Source organism: Ochlerotatus camptorhynchus, unplaced genomic scaffold (genome assembly GCF_037179485.1).
Source record: "Ochlerotatus camptorhynchus isolate MF236.1 unplaced genomic scaffold, CSIRO-AGI_Acam_v1.1 ptg000022l, whole genome shotgun sequence".
NCBI classification, from domain to species: Eukaryota; Metazoa; Arthropoda; class Insecta; order Diptera; family Culicidae; genus Ochlerotatus; species Ochlerotatus camptorhynchus.
Genome location: NW_027040514.1, coordinates 4647944 through 4671706, shown reverse-complemented (window position 1 = coordinate 4671706; position 23763 = coordinate 4647944). Strand labels below are relative to the sequence as shown.

Sequence of the window (23763 nt, the reverse complement as noted above, 5' to 3'; positions counted from 1 at the left end):
AAGCTTTATTTGCCTACTAATCAGTCGATTTAGTAGTCCTTTATCATCCGATTTGATAGGTTTTTGTCGATTTTTACTACCATAAATTTTATCCATCGATTATTCACTCTACCAAATCGCTTTCAATCTATCGACTTGTTGAGCCAATTTAGTATACTGGAAAATCAGTCAACCCCTGTGTTAAGCTCCCATAAGCGTCGGTGCAACAATCGACCGATTCGTCGGAAATAAGTCGATCATGCCGACGAAACCCGACGAAGTTGAGGGAAAAATCGGTGGGATGTTTTATCGGGAATGTTATTCAGATGGATAAGACCTACACGGTAACCGCAAAATATCCAATAATGACTACAAAGTAAGCATTTTCGAGGGAGACTGGGACTACCCATTAAATGAGTAAAAATTTACCCATTTATGAGTATTTGTTATTCAAAAATGAATACTTACTACTTGTTTTTGTAGTTGTAATTCCTCATAAATGGGTAACATTTTACTCATTTAATGGGTAGTCCCAGTTTCCCTCGAAAATGCTTACTTTGTAGTCATTATTGGGTATTTTGCGGTTACCGTGAATTGTATACTGGACACAGGGTGACCAGTGAGTCGGGAAATCGGTCCGTGAATTTCGATGATGAAGTGGAAAAAATATAATTCATCCTCTCTTTGGAAAATAAGAATCTTCTCAACTTCTAGATTTTCCGGATACAATCCCTTTGAAGCCGCAGCAACTGGCGATATTCGCCTCCTGTATGATGTTTCACGACGCCTGAGCGGGACAAGGATGAACCCAAGGATGCATGTGAAAGACGCGACTGGACAGTTGCTCACCGACCCCACTGACCAGTTGAAACGTTGGTTTGAGCACTTTGAGCAACTTCTCGAAGTTTCAACGGTCAACCAACCATCAACATCTCGGCATGATCGGCCGAGGGTGAGGCGCGATACCCGCGTCAACACTGAAGCTCCATCATTGCAGGAGATAGAAGCAGCCATCCGAAGTATGAAGTCCAACAAAGCCCCGGGGGTCGATCGCATATCAGCAGAGATGCTCAAAGCTGACCCCATGCTATCCTCACAAATGTTGCATCAACTATTCGTCAATATCTGGGAGACACCGCGACTTTTCCGGACGACTGGATGCAGGGCGCCTTGGTAAAAGTGTATGCGTCAACTGGCGAGGCATCATTTTACTGTGTATTGTTCTCAAAGTTCTGTGTAAAGATATCCTCAATTGGATACAGGAGAAGATCGACGCGACTCACCGACGACAGCAGGCAGAATTCCGTGCTGGAAGATCCTGTGTGGACCATATTGTCACGCTCCGCATCATCTTTGAGCAGGTCAATGAGTTCCAAGAGTCTCTGCACTTGGTATTCATTGACTACGAAAAAGCTTTCGACCGACTAAACCACGAAAACTTGTGGGGCACTCTGAGACGCAAGGGAGTCCCTGATAAGATCGTCAACCTCATCGGAGCGCAGTACGAAGCTTTCTCATGCAGAGTGTTGCACAACGGAGCTTTGTCTGACCCGATTCGGGTAATCGCGGGTGTGAGGCAAGGATGTATATTATCACCGCTACTGTTCCTCATCGTAATCGACGAGATCATGGTCGGAGCCGTTGACCGTGTACCGAACCGTGGGTTGCTGTGGCAGCCTATTACTATGGAGCATCTCAACGACTTCGATTTGGCTGATGATGTTGCGTTATTAGCACAACGGCGCTCTGACATGCAGAGTAAGCTCGGCGACCTTGTGGAACGCTCTTCTGAAGCAGGTCAACAAGACCAAATCGTTGGATGTCAACACGGAAAACCGTTCCAATTTCACGGTAGCTGCGCAGGCAGTGGAGAAAATCGAAAGCTTCCGATATCTTGGCAGCCAGATAGCGTCGGACGGCGGCACCAAGAGTGACGTAGGTGCACGGATTAAGATGGCGAGGGCTGCTTTTGCCAGTTTGCGAAATGTACGGAGAGCAAATCAGATCAGTCGACGCACCAAAATCCGAATTTTTAAACTCGAACGTGAAGTCTATGCTGTTATACGCCAGTGAAACATGGTTTGTATCAGCGGAGAACAATCAGAAGCTGCAGCTGTTTATCAACCGATGCCTGCGGTACATAATTCGTGCCTGGTGGCCGCACAATTGGATCTCAAATTCCGAGCTTCATCGTTTGTGCCATCAGAAGTCGATAGAGACAGAAATTCGTGAACGGAAGTGGAGGTAGCCACACACCACGACGGAGCGGAAACGAAATCTGCAAGCAAGCACTGGACTAAAATCCAGTAGGACAGCGCAGCAGAGGCAGACCCAGAGGCTCGCGGCGGCGGAGCCTAAACAGTGAAATTAAGAACGTTGACCGAAATTTGACTTGGGCACAGGTCAAGGCCAAAGCTAGTAATCGCCCAGGATGGAAATCTTTCACAAAGGCCCTTTGCATCCCTTCAGGACCGTTAAGTAAGTAAGTAATCACTTTGAAGAACTTATTCGATAATTTTGATGAAAATTCCGAAGGAATTTCGAGGAAATTTTAGAATGAATTCTAGAGAAAATAAGGTATGTAGATAATAATTCCAAAGGAGTTTTTGGAAGTATTTAGATGGAGTTTTGACTACAACGCCATGTCAATTGTTTAAGTTCAAAGTAAAATTATTAGGTGGTTATGTGTGAAATTACTTGACAATTGTAAAGAGGAGTACAGGTTAATTTCTAAATAAATTCCGAGAAGAATGTAAATAGAGTTCTTATGAGAATTTCAAAGAAACTCCAAGAGTGTTGGATTCTGAAGGTATTGGAAAGATAATTTCAAGTGAATTCTAATTAAAGCTCCAAGGACAATCCGTAATGTTTATCAAGGGTTTCTAATTTTCAATTAAATTTCTTAACCATTTATTTTCTCATTTATATATTATTGAATGGAATAGCAAAATAATCTCGTAGTTCTACGTCAACAACCCTCAACTTTTTTTCTTCATTTGAGACTATCAAGTCTTGATCTATTCTGTTAGCTTTAGAGGGTTTTATCAGTTTTTTTGTGAAAAGGTAAGCATTCAGGAATATCAGCCAGACGTTATCCAGCAAGCGATCCTTTAAGTACAATCAAAAGCACTCACGCTAGCTAGGAACGTCTGTTTGCCTACGATTTTATAAAAAATGATTAGTCCATGCCGCGTAGAAATGCAACAGTCGAAGCCGGTAGGCACCCCATGTCCAACTGTTTATTATCGTATCAGTCGCTTTCTGTCATTCAACAGATGATAACAGACGCGAATCACTGGCAAATCCGGAGTGATTTGAAATTTGGGCGTAATTGCTTTTGTAAACAAACGCGTCAATCACCGATTTCTCACGAATAAAATCCCAATCTCGTAAACATACTATACCAAATGACAGAGCAATCTATCCTCTACCTGGTAGTGTTATTAGTTTACGATATTGAGTTTTAGTCGCGACAAACGTGGCGATAGACGTGTTTGTTTACAAATGTAATTACACCCAAATTTCAAATCACTTCGGATAGGTTGTTTTCGTTTTTGCGGTGTTGCTACACCGGTGCTACACTGCCGTGCACCGAAATAATTTAGGGTTTAGATATAGGATGCACCTTTGCTTACAAACAAATAATGTTGAGCTGTCAAAGACTCGCGCTTATTCCTGCTTACATACACGACAATAGTTTCAAAATTTATGGGTCTTTTGTATTAGTGCCTTCTAATCGAACCCGTTTCGTACCGTTCCGAAAGATAAGGTTCACATTGTTCCCACTTTTTGTATCTTGAACCGATTCAGTTGGTCAACAAGCATCGACCAAGAAACGTTTATTGAAATCTCAAGCAACGCTCTTTCATTTAATTGATTATCGCAACTAGAGCGAAACCGGAAGCTACACGATTGCACAGTTACAACACGATTGACGAAAGGAAATTCCATCACCGCCATCATGGGAAGCTGTGGAGCTTGGTTCGAAATGACGCAGAAGAACAAACCGCAATCGAATGCTCTCTCGGCAGGTTAGTACGTCATCGGTTGGAATCTTGATAGCTGCACTTGAAGTGAATTGATAACCAATATGACCAACACGCTTGAAAGTACCCATTTATGAGTAAAATTTTACCCAATTTAAAGAAAAGTGACTTACCTCATGAAATGCGTAAAACTGACTGTACTCATTAAATTAAATGGTTCGAACTTGTCGGAATAAAACATGAACTGCCGTTTTACAAAGCGAAAATGAAAAAGTTCTTTATTTAACGTGTGCTTTTCTCGTCTACGGTTTTTACATACTGCTGTTGCTATTGACAACGCTGTTGCTATTAACAACGCTGATGACAGATGCGTACAGAGGGGGCTTCGCTGCTTAGGTCGGACGTGAGGTGTTTTAGTCGCTATATTCATAGTCTGGCGGATAGAATTTCGATCTATCAAAAAGCGGAACCAATTCCATGTATCGAAGACCAACAAGTGAAAAGGCACTTTACTTTTATAAACAAAACGTTGATTATTCTTTCCTCGCCAATCGAACGCAAATTACCGGCATCATCGGATAGGGGAAATTTTCCTCAACCCAAAGATGGTGTTAGTTTACGTACACTCAAAAAATTCCACACGTCATCATCATGTGTCTCACACTTAATTTTGCACATTTTGTGAAACACATCCATTTCATGTGTGTATCTTATGCTTTGAACCAAGCCTCAACACTATTGGTTCGAATTGTGACACACTTGGAGTCTATGTGCCTCACATGTTGATATCAATAGCTTTGCACATTATAGTTCAATTTTCTACAATATTCTACTTTATTGACTTCTACTTTACCGATTCCAAAATTGAATCGACAAATACATAAACAAAGCTGCCAGAGGGCAGGACTTACACGCCTTTTTTTAATGGGTCTGATTCGAGATTTGATCCTGGACTGTTGAGGTGTGCTGCTGCTGCCGTTGACTTTGTTCGATTTCACTGGACCACGGTTGTTCTCATATATGAGACTAGTTGATAAGGATGAATTCACAACTCATGTTTTCGATGTTTACCTTGCAGAACTAGCAATTCACATCGCATTGAAATGAGAAACACTTCAAATGCATTTGTTTTGATCAGTAGTGTGATTCAGTGTGCAATACACTTACATTGTATAACAGATGTAAGAACTCAGCACTCACCAACTACTTCTTTCATTGCATTTATTGGCCACTATCTGTATTATGTGCGTGTTGTTCTGTGCAGATATGGGAATTGTCGCGTTTGTCATTGACGCACGACAAGATACATTAAAAAAATGGTCATCCTGGAAAATTCTCGTCAAACAACAATTTCTTGTCGCACGACAAGATCACCACGACAAAATCAAGAATCCATCCAGTCGCGACTATCTATTCTAGTCATATGTCACTCATTCTGTTCTCTGAGACAAAGTCTATACAGGTTGTTTAAAAAGGAGGATCACGACAATAAACCATCCATTCTAAAACGGAGGTTAGATTTAAAACAAGGCCGGAAATAATGTAAATTTCCTTCAATATTGGTATTTCCTATTTCAGAAAAAAAGTAGGAAATACTGCCAAATACCCTTCAATATGTATATTTTTGGAATCGGGATGACGTCTCGAGACCAAATATCGATATCCAGCGCCATCTTGAAATCCAAAATGGCGGCTTCTAATATCAGAAAAGTGGGAAATACTGCCAAATACACTTGAATATGTATATTTTTGGAATCAAGACGACGTCTCGAGACAGCGCCATGATGAAATCCAAGATGGCGGCTGCCAATTTCAGAAAAAGTTGGAAATACTGCTAAATACCCTTCAATATGGGTATTTCCGGAATCGGGATGACGTCTTGAGACCGAAAATCGATGTCCGACGCCATTGTTTAATCCAACATGTCCAACAAGTTCTACGCGTACATCCCGAAAATCGAGGTCTGACGCCAGTTTTAAATCCAAGATGGTGGCAAGTGACTTCAGAAAAAAACTGTCAAATACCCTATAATATGGATAGTTTCGGAACTGGGTCGACGTGTACATCCTTAAATGATGTCTGACACCATTTTGGAATCCAAGATGGCGGCCGTTGTTTTCTGAAAAGCTGTCAAATTCTACGATATGGATATTTTCGGTACAGGACGCGTGTATGATGCCGAAAATCGATGTCCAATACCATTTTGAAATCCAAGATAGTGGCTCTCAGATTCGGAAAAACTGCCAAATACCCTACATCATGGGTATCAAAATCGGAACAAAACTACAATTTATGTCCAACGCCATTTTTTAATGGCGGCCATTGACTTTAGAAAAACTGTCAAATACCCAATAATATAGATTTTTTAGATGACATGTAGATGCCGAATATTAATGTCTGATACCATTTTGAAATCCAGGATAGCGGCTTCCGGTTTCAGAAAAAGATATAAATACAGTCAAATAACTGACAATATGAGTATTTTTGGAAAAGGAATGACGTCTAGATAATTACATCTAGAAATAGAAGATGAGTGACCTGAAATCCAAAATGGCAGCTACAGGATACAGGAAAAGTTGGAAATACTGTCAAATACACATGAATGTGGGTATTTTGGGATTCGCGGTGGTAACTACGGATTAGCAATTACTGTCCGATTTCATATTGAATTCCAAGATGGCAGCTTTTGGTTGCAGATAAACTGGATAGTAATGTTAAATACCCCCACAACATGGGTATATTTTGAATGGGGACGATATGTAGAGGCTAAAAATCGATGTCCGACTGTCAAACACCCTTCAATAGACGGAAAATTGATGGCTGACGCCATTTCGGCATTCCAATTTTCGGCATCTGCATGTCGTCTTTGAGCCGAAAATATCCATATTGTAAAGTATTTTACAGTTTTTCCCACTTTTTCTGAAATCGGCAGCCACCATCTTTGATTTCATTTGCGGCTTGGATTTCAAGATGGATATCGACTTTTGGTCTCGAAACGTCATACCAATTCCAAAAATATACATATTGAAGGGTATTTGGTAGTATTTCCCACTTTTTCTGAGATTGGAAGCCGCCATCTTGGATTTCAAGATGGCGCTGCATATCGATATTTGCTCTCTAGAGGTCATCCCGATTCCAAAAATATACATATTGAAGGGTATTTGGCAGTATTTCCCACTTTTTTTCTGAAATCGGCAGCCGCCATCTTTGATTTCCAGATGGCGCTGGACATCGATTTTCGGTCTCTTGACGTCATCCCGATTCCGAAAATATACATATTGAAGGGTATTTGGCAGTATTTCCCACTTTTTTTTTAAACCGGACGCCGCCATCTTGGATTCCAAACATCGATTTTCGGCAGCTTTCAGTTCTGTCCGTTCCAAAAATACCCATCACTGCAAACACGAAGCTCAACGCCAAGATTCAACCCGCATAATCATGAACCATACAAGGAGGATTTCTCGTATTATTCTGAACAATTAACAACAATAAACGTACGATTTCTGCGATCGTACAAAAAACCATGAACTTACATTGTCATAAATCGTTTTGATTATTCCATATATGGTAATTGGTAAAACTACCATACGCTGAAAGGGTGGTTAAGTATAATTACTATACAAAAACAATGAATTACCCGAACAAATTTTCAGCGATATTACATCCCAGATGGTTTATCTGTAGTTCATATTTAGCTTGAAAAACGGTATGTTTTATCGTTTACTAATAATTTAACGTCCAAACGGAACTGGTCGCCATACTGTATTGCTTATCGTTATTGAATTTTAACATGACGACTGTGTTTTCAAATTTTTTCTTCGAAAATAAAGCACATGATATATAGTTTTAAACCGTTTTATTGATTAATATTGCATGCACTTATCGGTAGCCGGATGAATTTAGTTACTTATTTACTTACAAAAGTATCCGGCAGGCTTGCCTATAGTTTACGGCTCCAAGAGGATATCGTTCAGTAAAAGCCGTAAATAAAAAAAACAAGCTCCTCTTTGTGGCTGCCTTCAGCTCGGGCTCAGGGCCACATAGTTCAAATCGATCTTCTTCACGTCTGACCACATTCTACCTGAATCGAACCGATCTTATCGAGCACTATTTTCAGCTGCAGCAACGGCCGTATGATCAGCGCAAGATCGTTCTGAACGACCCCCAACTGATCCAAATCCAACTAAGTGTGCCGAAAGCGTAGCCAGCGCTTGACTGGTCCAAACGATCTGTTGCGCCAGAAGGAGGCAGGTTTTGGCAGTTTTTTGGTTCCCCATAAAGCAGTAAATTCCTGGGATGGAGTGAAGTAATTCGGACAAGGAGCCAAGACGGCGGTCGACCACCTTGCAGATGAGCTTCCGTGGATCATCGTTTCTGCAAAGACTGCAACAAATAAAAATAAATTAGATTATAGTGAAATGCATCCGAATAACACACTCAATAACACACCCGATAAGTACTTGCAAGTTAACATTATTCCTGCATCCTTTAAATGCTGTCCGGGAAGAAGTTCTAAAATCAAAAGAAAGACAATTAAATAGCTATTTAAATTTATTTTTCTACAAAACAGAATCCTCCTGCGCATATTTTTATTAACTCAATATGGCGGTGTTCAACGAAAAGTAAAAACGGATCAGGACATCAAGACACCAATACTAATACTCGCCGCTCAATAACATTTGATCGGATGATAACAGATAACATGCAAGTTAAAAAATTGGCGGAGTATTTGTGTCATCTTGTTGTATGGAGACTAAATGCCTTTGCTTGGAATACACACCATATAGTTACTTTTTGCTGGATCATGCAGTTGGAGTTTTCCATCATTTATTGAGACAGAATTGTTGGATATTGATAATAGAGAACTATTCTGCAACGATTTGACGTACATTAATTGTATGTTATATCATAAATATATAATTGCTGATCGTACACTTAAAGCAACTTAAAGAGTGAGTCACAAATATTACTTTGATTGAAGGATGAGACAAATCATCACGATGCTGTATAAGGTGATCTTAGAATAAGTAGGTTACTGCTAATAGTTTTTGATTATGCGGGAAGCTACCTACTTCGAGTCAGAGGTGAAATCACGTCAAAACAACACAATTCCAGTTATTTCTATCATGTTATGTCTCGCATCCAAAGCGACATCCATTTATTAGAAAACGACCAGCGGCAGTTTTGTCGCGACAGAATGAAAGAATGACATGACAGACCATAACCATGTCGACAGTTTCCGTCAATCTTGTCGTCCGACGTACGTGAAACAACTAAGTCATTCTGGAAAACGTCACGCAACAGATGTTTCGTGACCAAATGAGAGAAAGACAAGAATAGAAAATGTTTCGTCGAGAGACAGCCCAGTAGATCAGAATTTTGTTGCATCGTGCTTGTCAGATGAGCGTTGACTTTTTGTTGTTGTCGTTGTTACATAGTTTATCGTCATGAGGTTGACAATTCCCAAGCCTGGTTCTGTGTTCATAGTTTCGTGTAATATGTGTCGTGTAGCCTAATCGCGTTGTTTACTGTACCGGTACATACCGCTGCTGCCGTTGATTGTGAATCGGGATGGCCGACACAGTGACTCCTGTCCTACTGTGCGGCCGGAACTCTCGCCAGATTGGCGAAGCGAGCGGATGACGGGCCAGCGGGCGTTGCTGGACGATGGGATGGCAGGTGTCGTCCTTCGTTGGAACGATCGGCCGACCGTGGCAAGGCCACCTTGGTCAAGCCGAGAAGGGAAAACTCCTTAGCGATTATAGCCTACGTTTGGCCAGATAGTAGTGTTTCTGTGCTTAACAATTAGGTTCGGAAAGTGTTTCCAATATTTCTCGAGCCGGCCGTGTGCTGATGGATGACCTTTTTAAAGTCCAATATAAAAAAGAGGTCCTATCGGGCGAATACGTAATTAATTTACGGTTTTTGGTGCAGGGTATTTAGTTACCTGAACGTTAAATTTCCCTAGCGCACACTAGCTGTTGCTAGGGGGGGGGGGGTCCTGGTTCACGTTCAAAAACAGCAACCCCTGCACTTAGCTAATTAAAATGCGTCTTAGCACACGGACGCCTGATATTAAAAGAGGCCGATTTTGGGCAATGGCCGTTCTTTCTCCCAATTTTCCTTCATCCCGTCATCCCGTCATCCTTGTTTGTATAGTTGTTTGTAGCTCTATGGTGGACATAACGTAACGGCACAACATTTTCACAGCGGTACAGAACCCTATCACTTCTGTGGCATACTGTTGTTCTTGCACAAGAAACATAAATGACAAAAATCTATGAACTTGTGACCAAACGTTTACAATTGATAGAGCAAGAATATCAACCTTTTAAAAGTTTCAAACACTAGAAATCGACGTGTAGAACACATTGAACCATGGTGAAATACACTTAAAATTAGTGTGATTGTGCATATGAATAGTCAAGTGTTTAAACACTTCGATCAGTCGTGTGGAATTTTTTGAGTGTAGGCGAACCTTGAGTGACGAGAAAAGGGTTTCCGAAGTCTTGTTCACAATAGCTTCGTCGTGATTTGCTCGATTGGTTCCGCTGTTTGACAGCTCAATTGATTCCCGAGATTCTATTCGCTAAACTATGAATATAGCGATTATAGTAGTGGTGACTACGGGATTGTCAACCTCAATACCCCCACTCAATTCCCGGAGACAACCAGTCCAAGACTTGCTCGTTGTCGGAACACTCCTGTTAGCGTTCTGTTACAAAGGTCAAATACAATATTTCAAATATGCACCATGTGATCGAGCATTCAAATAAATTTGTGTAACACTTGCGGTGAAACCTACTGGGCAGACGATACGGCCATGCTTAACGACCGACTGCTGAATAAGGCGCGCATGGCCGCGGCAAAATGGTGACACGGAGTCACGGGTGATGAGCTGAAGGGTTCTGCGATGCTTAGAGAACGGCCATCGTTCACTTTATCTCAGGCGAGTGTGTAGACCAGAAGTGTCTGTGGAATACATTTTAACAGAATACAGTGCGAGTAGTGAATCAAGGTGCAGTGGAAATCACCAATTCAGCTGATTCAGGTAAAGTCCAAGTCATCCTCTAAATTGGTCCAAGGCACTAATGGATGTTACCTCCTCGCTAGGACCTTTCTTTTCAACCAATCAAATGGTTTTCTGGTTGGCGAGTCAAGGACCGCCATTGCACGCTACGGTCTAGGTGACATTTAGTTACCTTGACCTAAACGTAAAGGACATCGTTCTCGGGCTGAAGGCCCTAAACGCCAAGGAGAATTTCCCTTCCCGGTTCGACAGAGGGTGGCTTCGTCAGAAGGAAGCGCCTGTGCATCGGAACCATCTCCACAAACCGCTATACCAGCCCCGGTAAAACCAACCTGCCGTCACACTACAGCCGACGTTCGGTCAGCATCGCTTCGTCTGCAGTCGTCGTATTCGCCATCGTCATCAAGGGTATGTGCCAAGAAAATCGAACACAACACCACAAAATCCACACTATCGTTAATTGGAGAAAATAAAGTGTTTAAATTCAACCACTCTGTGTTTCAGTTTAATTGAAAGCTTGAGTGCCTTTTCGTCCGCGTAGCCCCTCCAATTTTCCCAGTAGTGCGCCGACTCTGAGACACAGTTCAAGGAGTCTCGTGCTGCTGAGCTGTTATCGGGCAGAACAAAAGTTTCAATCCCTTGGTCATGATGTCTGCAAGTTGCTCAGCGGTCGGTTTGTAGCGCAAAACCCAGCCCGAGCAAAGTAGAATAACAACCCGATATCATCTAGATAACAAGTCTTGTTATTTATTTATTTATTTATTATAATCTTAATTCATCTGACTTTTGGTTGTCTTAATGAATAATCTAAGTTTAAAAGGATGCTTAGTCAATCTATACATTCAGGACATTCTTCTGATAAAAACAGTTAACGGTACATTAAAATCGAAGCAAGCATAAGCATCATTAAACGCATTAGCCACGGCGCGGATAGGCTCATTCATCCCATACTGTCGGTTACGAGTCGCAAGATGAACGAAGTTACGTTGTCTCATTACTCTCTCAGGTGCGTAGAAGTAGAGCTGCCGAAGTAGTTGTGGGGAGTCAATTTCACCGATAATAATCTTAGCGGCAAAGACAGCTTGAGCATTACGTCGTCTTGTTTCCAGGGTATCAATCCCAAGCAGGCGGCAGCGGTCCCCGTATGAAGGCAAGTTAGATGCATCACGCCAGGGTAGATGACGTAGCGCGTAACGAACAAACTTCCTTTGTACACTCTCAAACCTTGCAATCCAGCAGGCCTGATAAGGGCACCAAACGACAGCACTGAACTCCAAAATAGAGCGGACCAATGAACAATACAATGCCCGCAGGCACAGCGGGTCACGAAAGTCTTCGGAGATTTTGAATATAAAACCAAGCTGTCTGTTGGCTTTGTTCAGGACGTCATTGTAATGGGGCTTGAACGTCAATGCACAGTTAAGAGTAACTCCTAAGTCTCTGACTTGACTAACTCTCTCCAAAATCTGGCCGGAGATGGAATAATCAAATCTGATCGGTTTCTTCTTACGGTAGAAGGATATCACATTGCACTTATTGATGCTAAGCGTCAAGAAGTTACGGGAGCACCAGCTTTGCATATGATCCACAATCTGTTGCAAATCCTCACAATCAGCGATGCTATTGATGATCATGTACATTTTAACGTCGTCGGCGTAGAATAGTCGGCATCCAGGTGGCAGTAGACGAGAAAGCTCATTGATAAACAACGAAAACAAAAGCGGTCCCAGATTACTTCCTTGTGGAACACCGGAGATGTTCGTGAATACTTCAGATTGCGAGGCGCCAATCTTAACGCAGAGCGAGCGGTCTGTGAGATAAGACGTGAACCATGAAATCATGGAGTCAGAAACGCCAAGTTTTTCAAGTTTGCCCAGTAATATGCAGTGGTCAACTCGATCAAATGCAGCCTTCAGATCAGTGTAAACGGCGTCGACTTGTCCACCAGAATCCATGGTCCGAACGCAAAGTGACACGAATTCAGTCAAGTTTGTCGTAACTGACCGCTTTGGATAGAATCCATGCTGAGCCGTGGAAATGTAGTTTTTGCAGGAACTGAAAAGTGCCTCGTTGATGATAATCTCGAACACTTTGGAACAGCAGCATAACGATGTGATCCCTCTGTAGTTCTGGACATTCCTTTTGTCACCTTTTTTGTGCACTGGGAACATGTACGAAAATTTCCATGCCTCAGGAAATTTGCACTCCTGCAAAGACAAGTTGAACAACTTTGCCAAGGGAGTGAGTAACGATTCAGAGCACAGCTTTAGGACGGACGAGGGAATCCCATCCGGACCAACAGCATACGAGAGTTTCAACCTTTGAATAGCCAATTCAACAGTATGCTCATCGATTTGGAATGAACGAAAATCAAACGCATCTCTTGGAGTATCGCGGGTTGCTATTCCAACTTGGTTAGGTGATGCCGACATATCATTAAAAGAACTCATGAAATGTTGAGCGAAGAGACGACACTTTTCTGTTTCAGAGCTGGCGGATTGTTCACCGAGATGAACTGATAAAGGCAAACCGACTTCGTTCTTTTTTGAGTTAACAAACGACCAGAAACGCTTTGGGTTCCTGCGAAGGGATGCCTGTGTACGGAGCACATATCGGCGGTACAAGTATCGGTTGTATTTCCTATAATTATTACTGCTACGGTTGAACTCTTGCTTCGTGATGTATGAACGATTTCGGCGGTATCTTCGTAACGCTTTGGCCCTGTACCGTTTCAATCGACGCAGGTGACCATTAGACCATGCGGGCTTCGGCGCAGGTCGTGAAAGAGGAACAAATTCAGCCATGATATCGCAAATAGTTTGCCTGAAGTAATTGACGGCATCGTCAACACAGTCAGCTAATTCTATTGGTCGCCAGTCGACCCTGGAGATATCAGCGCTAAGTTCAGCATAATCAGCTCGTCTAAAATCGAAGGTACGAGAATCGTCGGTGCGCGCCTCAAAAACGACCTGCGGCGGAAGTTGCATCATTACATCCAGAGCAGGGTGGTCAGGATCTAGTGTGGTCAGAGGTTCAACAGCCTCCGAAACAACACATGCTGGAGTTGCAGCTTCGTTCGACAGAACAAGGCCTAGGAAGCGAGCATTTCTGTTCGATATACCATTGAGCTGCGTGAGGCTATGCAGAGAGAAGCCATCGATAAGCGCCGAGCTTGCAGACATCAAAGCAGTTTGAGGCTCAACTTGCATAGACCCATCGTCTGAGTTCCTCCATTGGAGAGCAGGCTGGTTGTAATCTCCAAGCAGTAGAGCAAAATCATTGAATCCCAAGTTAGCAACAATGGCACCGATGGAATCCACGTGGTCTTGTATGCTGCTGCTATCGTTACGACGATCCGGTGGTAGGTATATTACGCCCACGCTGACAACTCGGCTCGGCATAGTCACTCTAACCCACAGTTGCTCCAAACCATCGCTGACGGGTGAAGGGTCGATATAGCTGTTCCAACGGGTAGAAACCGCAATCAAAACACCACCTCCGCGGGTCTTCGCACTATTATCCCAGATATCATTTTGTTTTCAGTTGTTATCGCATAACTTATTTAGTTATCAGCCTTGATCAATTTTGTTATAAGTTGTTATCATGAAAAATTCACTATATATTTATTAACGATGCAAGGTTAGTTCAAAACTTTAAATATTATTCGCATTGAAACAATAAAAAATAGTGCTTTTAATCCCTTATCATATTTCAGTTATCAGCGTAAGGCTTTGATATCAAAATGATAACATGATTTGAAATTTATGGAATAAATTTGTATGGCTTACAGATTTTGTTATCAAGATATTATCAATGATAACAGAATAAGTTATTTTTATGATATCCAACGAGCAATTTATTGTTATCATTTTTGTTATGTTGGCTGTTAATTCAACCATAATGATAACATATTCAGTTATCAAAAAGTGATAACCGGGTAATAGAACTTGTTATCAATTTGATATTTTACTTTGCTCGGGAGGACGGACTTGACGATCGAGCTTCTCACTCTTCTTAATGTTTTTGAAGAATGCCCTTCGGAAAATTTTGCGTGGTTTTCGACGGAGTTGACCAATGATGCCAGGAATGTCAATTTTTTTTTAAATATGGATTTTATTCGGAGTTTCTACCGCAGTTTAGCAGCTTGTACATCATTTTTGCTCAACACAATAAAAACAACCATAAACAAACAACATTATCCATCGCTTAAAACACGCCGAGCGTCGATATAGTGGTAAGCGTGATTACATCTCACCTCAGCAGGCCTGGGTTCAATCCCAGTCGGCGCCGCCGGGATGTTTTGAGGCAAAAAATCTCTGATCACGTCTTCCTTCGGAAGGGAAGAAAAGCCGTTGGTCCCCGGTTCATGAGTTGATGGGTCAATAGGTAGGATCCAGGTGTGGGAGCTTCCTCCCTGGCGTCGATTGCATTGGTGCTCAGCACGGAAGACAAGATCGACGAAAAACAAATCAAAAGGAACGCCACTGTCGTCACCATTGATTCCGGCATCACTGCCAGCCAGATTGATACTATGTGCCCTTTTTATTTCACGATTGCTACTGTCAAATCGACCAATCAGAAACCGGCTCAGATTTGAAGATGGTACGAATTCAAAACTATTAAGAGCAAGACGGATATCTATTTACAGGACAGATAGTAAGTAGGGAATAATTACTATCTCCCATATAAAGACATATCCCGCTCCAACAGTTAAGGATGGTCTTGGCCGCGTCCTTTCAACTGGTAGGGATAGGAAAGGTATGTTAGTCCAACATTTATTTAAGAGAGATGCAGAGAACTCTACGACCCCTCATACATATCTCGGGAATTTAGGAATTATGTTAGTAGGAAAGGTGAGCCATAGTCAGTGTTGCTGGTAAATGTAGTTTTTTTTTAAATAAATGTTGAAATTGTCTGCTGGAAGATAAGTTTGCTGACATAAAATGAAGATATAACATGGTGAACTAACTCACCATCGTTGTCACACCCGTAGCTGATTAAAAGGAAGGAATTATGTTGTGTTTTATCATTTGTTTTTATTGTTCCCGTAGTCACAAAACCTCTATGTCTTTTCAACTTGAATCATAATCAATTACAAATTGCAACAATAAATTATTATTCAAATGGAAACAACACAGTTCACAGTTGATAACAGATAACATGTTCGAAAGATGGCATCGCAGAACTCCCGCTGAGGTGTATTCAAAGTTCCATCGAAATCGAGAGCAATGTGAATCTAATCTAATCTAATCTAAAACAAACGCAACAAAGTACGAGAAAGCATTCCGGGAAATGATTTGGTGAGATAACGCGTTAGGCTAGAAGGAGGCGTGGACATACCGTACCAAACGCTCCGAGCTATGTAAGAGTGAATTTAACATGATGTAATTTATGGTTTATATAATATAACTTTGCATTAAATAAAAATGGACTTTTTTTCGGATGGTGATAAGGCTAAGACAGATAATTTCTTTTGATAAATTTCCCATGGAAGGTAATTATTTAAGCTTACTTGCCCTTGCGTGCGGCCTTCCGGCAGTTAACCGTAACATTCGCCATGGCGGTTCTTTCTTCGTTTTATTTATCAATTCCTCCTCAGTTTTCGCGACAAAATTGTTGGAGTAGATCTTACGCTTCAGGTTGGCCCAGAAATTCTCGATGGGACGCAGCTGGGGGACGTTGGGCGGGTTCGCCGACTTGGGTACCACATCGATATTCAGCCGCTCCATCTCCTCCAACGATCGCTTCGAGTAGTGGGCCGACGTCAGATCCGGCCAGAACACCGCGTCTTCGCCCTTATGGTATTTCTTGATGAACGACGCAACTTCCGGCAGGCATTTCGTACTATAAATTTCACCGTTCACGGCCAGTCCGGAGCGAAAGAAGAGCGGCTTTGACATCCCCTTCTCGCTGATTGTCAGCCACAGCAGCACCTGCTTGGGGAACTTGGTGTGTGAAATGAACTTCACCTCGGAGCTCACTTCCTTCGTGGGGGAAGTAAAATACGAAGTGCCCTGCCAGTCGTTGCCATCCAAGGTGAGATAGGTCTCGTCGTCCATCACCGCCGCCACGTCGCGATTCGCCGGGAAAAACGAGTTGACCATCTTATTCAGCCGCTGCCGCTGCGTCATTGCCTGCAGCTCCGAAACCAGTGGACGAGAGTTCCGCTTCCTGACATGTATGTTCATGTTCGCCAGGTACTATTTCACTGTTTGACCGGTTGCACCGACCTCCCGGCCAAGCGCACGCAGCGATGTAGCCACTTTTCCCTCGATCTTCCTCTTCAACATCCTTTGGAGCTTCTTGTCGCTCAGCGTCGTCGGCCGTCCGGAACCGCGATTTCTTTCGATGCTCTGATTGTTGTCTAATAGTGCCAAGATGTTGTAGATGCCGGAACGGGCGTATCCGGCGTCCACAAAGTGCCGCCCGATGTCCGTTTTCGACGCGGCGGGGTGCCGTTCTTTGAACGCGCACACTTCTGAACGGAGTTGCTTCACTGTTTTTGCCATCACCGTTAGAGTTCGACTGATAGGGCTGTCAAATTTTGTCTACTGACTCATGGGTTACTTGATGATTGATGCTGCATGGGTAGTTTCGTCAGTGCGGGTGAAGGTAAACCCATGAAAAATCGACAATTTTTGTCGATTTTTTTAAATGCAAACGTTAGTATAATTGAACACTGATACAATTTCAAAGATTGTTTTTATGTGTCCCACAAATGAGTTTTTGCAATGTGATCAACAAATGATATCGATGTGTCGAACACATACTTAAAAGCCATGTGCATCCACACATACTATTCATTTGACTAATAAATTTCATGTGTGCTTCTGGGTGGATTCTGTTTATGTGTGGTCACATGAAAATCATGTGGAATTTAACATGGAAATTCGTCAATAAAAATGTGTGGAATTCTTTTAGTGAAGGATTTCACCAAATTCCTCCCAATTTCCCGAAATTCCTAATTGATAGATAAAAATGGAATGATCTCACCAAAACTGGTCTGCTTGACTGTGATCATAAACTTTTCCGGACTTCTCTATTGCACGATTTTCTTCAATAGCCCTTTAGCTGCTGTCTGTAGTCCTCCGCCAAACGCTTCGTCTTCATCACACACCTTTTTGATATTATGTCAAGGGCATTTAATTAAAATTCTTGGCAACCCTTAACCTACATATCTTTTCCTAGGGCTTCTTTTACCGTTATCTAGCAAACATTTTCAATCAGATTTAAAATTTTACTGTCAAATCAGCACTCTTATCGAACCTGCTCAATCAACCTCTCACAAACCATCTCCTCATATTAATCCACAAAATTATCAAAAATTACCCGGTGGGAAAAGATGATGAAATTTTGCGCTCATTTTTATCAAAACAAACACACCAAAATCAGAGATGTCCCATTTTTTAATTATTCGATTAACAACTAATCGATTATTTTTTGTTCGCTGTGCTGTCATTTTTCCACCAATGAGAGTGCAGCACATGTTTGAAACGATCGGTGATGATCCTCTGGAGATGTTAATGCTTATATCGGCATGATATAACCGATTACAATTATTTTACTTTTCGGTTCGTTAACACTCCGAATTCGATGCCTCCGAAAAACGTGTGACGGCAAGTTTGCAATGGCATAACTTAGCCATTTCTTAATGAATTTCAAAAATTATAGTACCTTCAGAATTTCTAGGGTTTGTAGATGATTTTGATTGCAAGGAACCATGACTGTTTTCTGGCTAATTGTGAATATTTGCCCATTAATCTAAATTACAGATCTTGCAACACTTGCAAAACCCTACAAACACAGACAAACAGACGTAACTCTTTGAAAAAGTTTTTCTTGGAAACATAGTATGTCAAAACATAGGATCTCAGTAACGACATCTCTCGGGCTTCTCGCGGAAAACAAGCTTGCTCGCTAACTCGCTAACAATGTTGCATAAAAGTTCTATAGAATGTGTAGAAACGTCAAAGTGATTCGATGACAGCGCTGCGGCGAGTAGTTCGTGGAACTGAATTGTTTACATATGCAAAATTTCATACACGGCGCATGAGAACGACCCAAATTTGAGTTTACTTCACTCATAATCGCCAAAAGTGCAGGAACTCAGCGATGAGTTAATTTGCCTCATGTTTTCCCAGGTTTTTCCAGGATTTTCCAGGGAAAAATTCCCGAATTTGAGAAAAGTAAAGATTGGATTCACTCAGTCTATTGGTACTACTTCGAGACTGAATAAAATTTTCGTCAATTTCCTCATTTTCCGGCAGATTTTTTAGGTTTTCCACAGGAAACCATGAGACAAATTTTACTCATCGCTGAGTTCCTGCACTTTTGGCGATTATGAGTGAACTAAACTCAAATTTGAGTCGTTCTCATTCGCCGTGTAACAATCGGTTCAGTGGTTATTGAGATGTCATCGAAACAAGAAGAAAATCGCCGGAGAATTTTGCACGCCGTCATGGAAAATCCGACCGAGACCATGAGATGGATCGGAAGACAACTGGGAATCACCCATACGACTGTGTCTCGCGTGGTAAAATCGTTTAAGGAGTCCCAGACGACCGAGCGGCGGGCTGGAAGTGGAAGAAAATCGAAGACAGCTGACCCTGTGAAGGCCCGGAAGGTGTTGGATTATTTCAAGCGTAATCCGAACCTTTCGATTCGCGACGCGGCTCTGAAGGCAAAGTGTTCCGCCTGGTTCGTTCAGCAAACCATGAAACGAGCTGAGCTTCATGCATTCTAGATCCGGAAGGCACCGAACCGGCGTGAAAAACAAAACACGGCGGCCAAATCCCGCGCAAGGAAGCTGTATCGAGAGTGGTTAACGAAACTGATGTGTGTGGTTATGGATGACGAAATCTACATCAAGGCAGACGCAAAGCAGATACCGGGGCTGGAGTTCTACGTTGCCAAATCACGGTTTGATGTTCCGGAAGACATAAGGAAGAAGAAAGTGGACAAATTCGCCAAAAAATACTTGCTCTGACAGGCCATATGCCAATGCGGTTTAGGAAGTGTCCTTTTTGAGCCCTACCGGAACCAGTTCCGGGTTTCCGGATATGGCCAGATTCACCTTACGGTCCATGGTATGATGTATTTTTACTTCTGTTTGAAAAATCATCATAATTTGAGCCGTCGAACGGTACCAGTATATGAAGTTTTGAAAACGGTGTCAGGTAGCCTAAATGGCCAAATTTTAGAAAAAAAAATCTGGCCAGGGTTTCATTCTACCGTATGCGTGATAATGTTTGCACCATCGTACAAATAAGGTTCCCGTTTCACCTGTGCATACAATGCCTTGGTTTTCTTTGCATGCACGTAACCTATAGCTCATACCGTAGTAGGCTGTGTATAAAAGAAAATGATTTACTTAGTTTGACAGTTGCACCATGACGAAGTGGCAGCGTATTCGTGATTTGTCCCACGCGCAAATGTCGCAAAAAGACATTTCAATCGCCGTGGGAGTGTCCCGGTGGACCCTCAAAAGGGTTTTAGACCGAGAAAAGAAATGACAACTATCCGCGAAGGTGACCACAAGCCATCCGAGGTCAGCTCGGGTTCCGAGGGTTATCGATGCTATCAAAAGGATGATTCGGGTGAATCCAGTGCGTTCAATAAGGAAAATGGCAAAGGAACACGGGATCAGTGACTTTACGGCACGAAAGATCGTAAAGGAAGATTGCGGGGCGAAGTCGAGGGCACGGAAAAAAACTCACATGATTACCAACCGCATCCGGGACCTACGAGTCGAACGATGCAAGAAAATCTTGAACTTCCTTAAGCGAAAAAAATCCGATTATCCTGTTCACCCACAAGAGCATGTTTACCGTCGATCCCGTATCAAATTCCAGAACCGACCGGTATATTAGTTCTCTTCCGGTAAAAGACGCGGCCGACGAGCACAAGAACGTGTATCTGGCCAAGCATCCTACTAGGGTTATGGTGTTTGGATTGGTGGCTTCCGATGGCAAAAAAATGGACCCGGTGTTCATTCCAGAAGGCGAAAAGGTCCACACGACGGTCTACATCGGGATTTTAAGTAAGTATGTTCTTCCGTGGATCAAAGAACAGTACGGTCCGAAGCCAAATGTTGTATGATGGGGCTCCGTGCAACACCTCGAACCGCACTCAGAAGTGGTTGCAGGAACATTTTCCGTTCTGGGCGAAGGATATGTGGCCGCCATCCAGCCCCGATCTCAATCCGTGCCCCGATTGCTCAATATGGCGCGTCATGAAGACCAAGGCCTGTTCTAAGCGCCACCCAAGTACAGCAAGCCTCAGACAAACAGAGAAATTGATCCAGACTAGAATTATTAGAACCTGCCGTGCATTCCGGACGCGTGTGGAGGCCGCAATTGCAGCAAGTGGAAACTCGATCGATGATTAACATAGTTTAAGACTCTGAGAAACATCCCCCCTTTGAATAAATAGAAAAAAAAAACTCGAAAACGAAATGTTTGAGAATTTTTTAATTTTGACATTGCACAATGGTGCAAACATTATCACGCATACGGTAGGTACCTTCATCTTTCATTTGAGGCCAATAGATCAAGAATCGTTTCAAAAATTGATTTTTGAAAGCGAGTTGCAGTTTGGGTCTTTTTTGACCCGCTAATGCACAATGTGTAACTTTTTCCTAATGCATTAGGAAGGTTAAAATAGTTCAAGTTTGCCAAAATTGAGGAAATTTTGGATTTCGGTTCCATTTTCAATGCAAATTACGAATATGCCTTAAACTAAATATCCCTAAAGAATCTAATTATCAAAATAAAGACTTAAATAGGTAAACAAAATACGTAAAGTTCACAATTTCCACTCACAAATTCCAGGCCTCATGACTCTGCTGACCAGTGGCATGATCACCGGTTCCATAATTTTCAACATGGATCTGCAGCATCAACCGTGGACCTTCGATCACTCGGACAGCGTTGTCCTGGTAGCCTCGATCATCTTCTACGTGGCGGCCGTCATCGGAACGCTAGCCGGGTACTTCCTCGTCGATCGTTACGAGAAGAAACCTCTCTCTGTAAGTATAGTACAAGAAGCCTGCTTGAACCTTCGATTGTAGCTTATCCCTTTCACAGAAAGTCTACCTGGTACTCACGACCTTGGCCTGCATTCTTCTCATAATCTATCCGGATATTCTGGTGGTTGTAGCTTTTTCTCGCAGCCTGTTAGGCCTGGCACATGGAATGGCCTACATGATCGTCGTGATCCACGGTGGCGAGATTGTCATCAAAGATATCCGTGGAATGAACATCTCCGCCGTTAGCTACTGCATTATGATAGGAGCGCTGAGTCACGGGGCCATCAGTCCTGGAGCGACCTACGAAGTGATGGACCCTAATCGGTTGGTTGGAATCCTTGGACTGATTTATTCCGCAATGGGAGGACTGATGGCGCAGTTTCTAACGTACGAATCACCGGTGTTCTTACTGCAACAAGGATGCGATGCGGATGCAATTAAGTCCATGATGAAGCTGAGAAACGAGTCAACCGAAACATGGGACATTCGGAACGATTTGACCGAGTTCAAGACGATGCTGGACGAGGATAGGGAAACTTCACGATCGATCCTTAAAGATGGGAATGTGCGGCCTCTAGTGTTGTTGTCTCTGTGCAAGATCGCGTCCGTTCTGTCGTTCAATATGGCACTGAATTTGGTTCGGCTGCACTTGCTGGATCAACTGTTCGGGCTCGAAGAATACAGCATGTCGGCGGTGGTGATTCTCATGGTGAGAATCTTGCTCGGAATGACAGCTTTTTTCTCGATCGACAAATTCGGACGGAAAGCGACCATGATCGCATCAACGTTCGGCAGTGGGATCATTCTGACGATCTTGGGAATGATCTACCTGATTGCATATTCGGTCAACAGAGATGTTGGGATCGCCTTCGTACTGGCATACGAAGTGTTCGCTTCGGCAGGAGTTGCCTTCGTCCCGGATGTGTACTGTTCGGAAGCATTCAGCACCAAGAAGAAAGCTGCGTCGATCGGGGTGGTGCAGACGGTGGAGAATGCACTGCAGATTATGATCACTGCGATTGTGTTCACGTGGGACTTCAAGAGCCTCGATAGCTACGGTGGAGTGATGATGACTTGTGGAGTTCCGATGCTAGTGTTGGCCGGTGTGTTCTACCGATTTCTGCCGGAGACAACCAAAATGACGATTCGTCAGTCGCGAACCGAGTTCGCCAAGCGGGGTGAAATCGTTTTCGGCGGGACCAAACGACCGATGACGCAGTTGAATGAATAAAGTTTTAGATCGCTGACTATCCGGTAGTCTTTGGGTTCTTGTGGATTGATGTCCTTTACGATTAGAAACTGCTAGCTGCGATTGAACCATAGAGGTAACTCTAAGACTAGAAGGTTCCGAAATAACGTGCTCAACTTTTTGGCTCAGCTCTGGTACTCTCTTCGGTCCCAAGCTAAGCGATTCACCCCTCGAAACATATGAAAATCCACTAACCCCTCATTTTATCTGTCAACCTTTCATAGCTAATCAAAACAAACGGCTAGAATGGGGTACGTTAATCGTTTGCTTGGGACGAATAGGCTAGTCAAGTAGTGAGCCAATTTAAAATCGTTAGTTTCGTATTGATTGTTGATTGAACTCTCGGTGGAAAAATCTGGACCCTTCACCCTCAATCGTAGCATCCGAGCTCATAGTACATACTGACAGACAAAGACGCCTGCTTCGATCGACCTCGTGATCCTACACCCCAAGCAACGAGCGTGGTGCATGGGAAACAAGTTTTCTCAAACAT

At 42.8% G+C, this 23763-nt stretch overlaps 1 protein-coding gene across 1 annotated transcript; it reads left to right on the top strand.

The window, feature by feature from the left end:
- The first annotated feature begins 3902 nt into the window (after positions 1-3902).
- Positions 3903-23273, top strand: LOC135704331 (membrane transporter D1-like). Its single transcript, XM_065225769.1, has 3 exons — positions 3903-4010; positions 21825-22021; positions 22080-23273. The coding sequence occupies exons 1-3, from the start codon at positions 3941-3943 to the stop codon at positions 23250-23252; spliced, it is 1440 nt and encodes a 479-aa protein (XP_065081841.1). The 5' UTR covers positions 3903-3940; the 3' UTR covers positions 23253-23273.
- Positions 23274-23763: the final 490 nt, after the last annotated feature.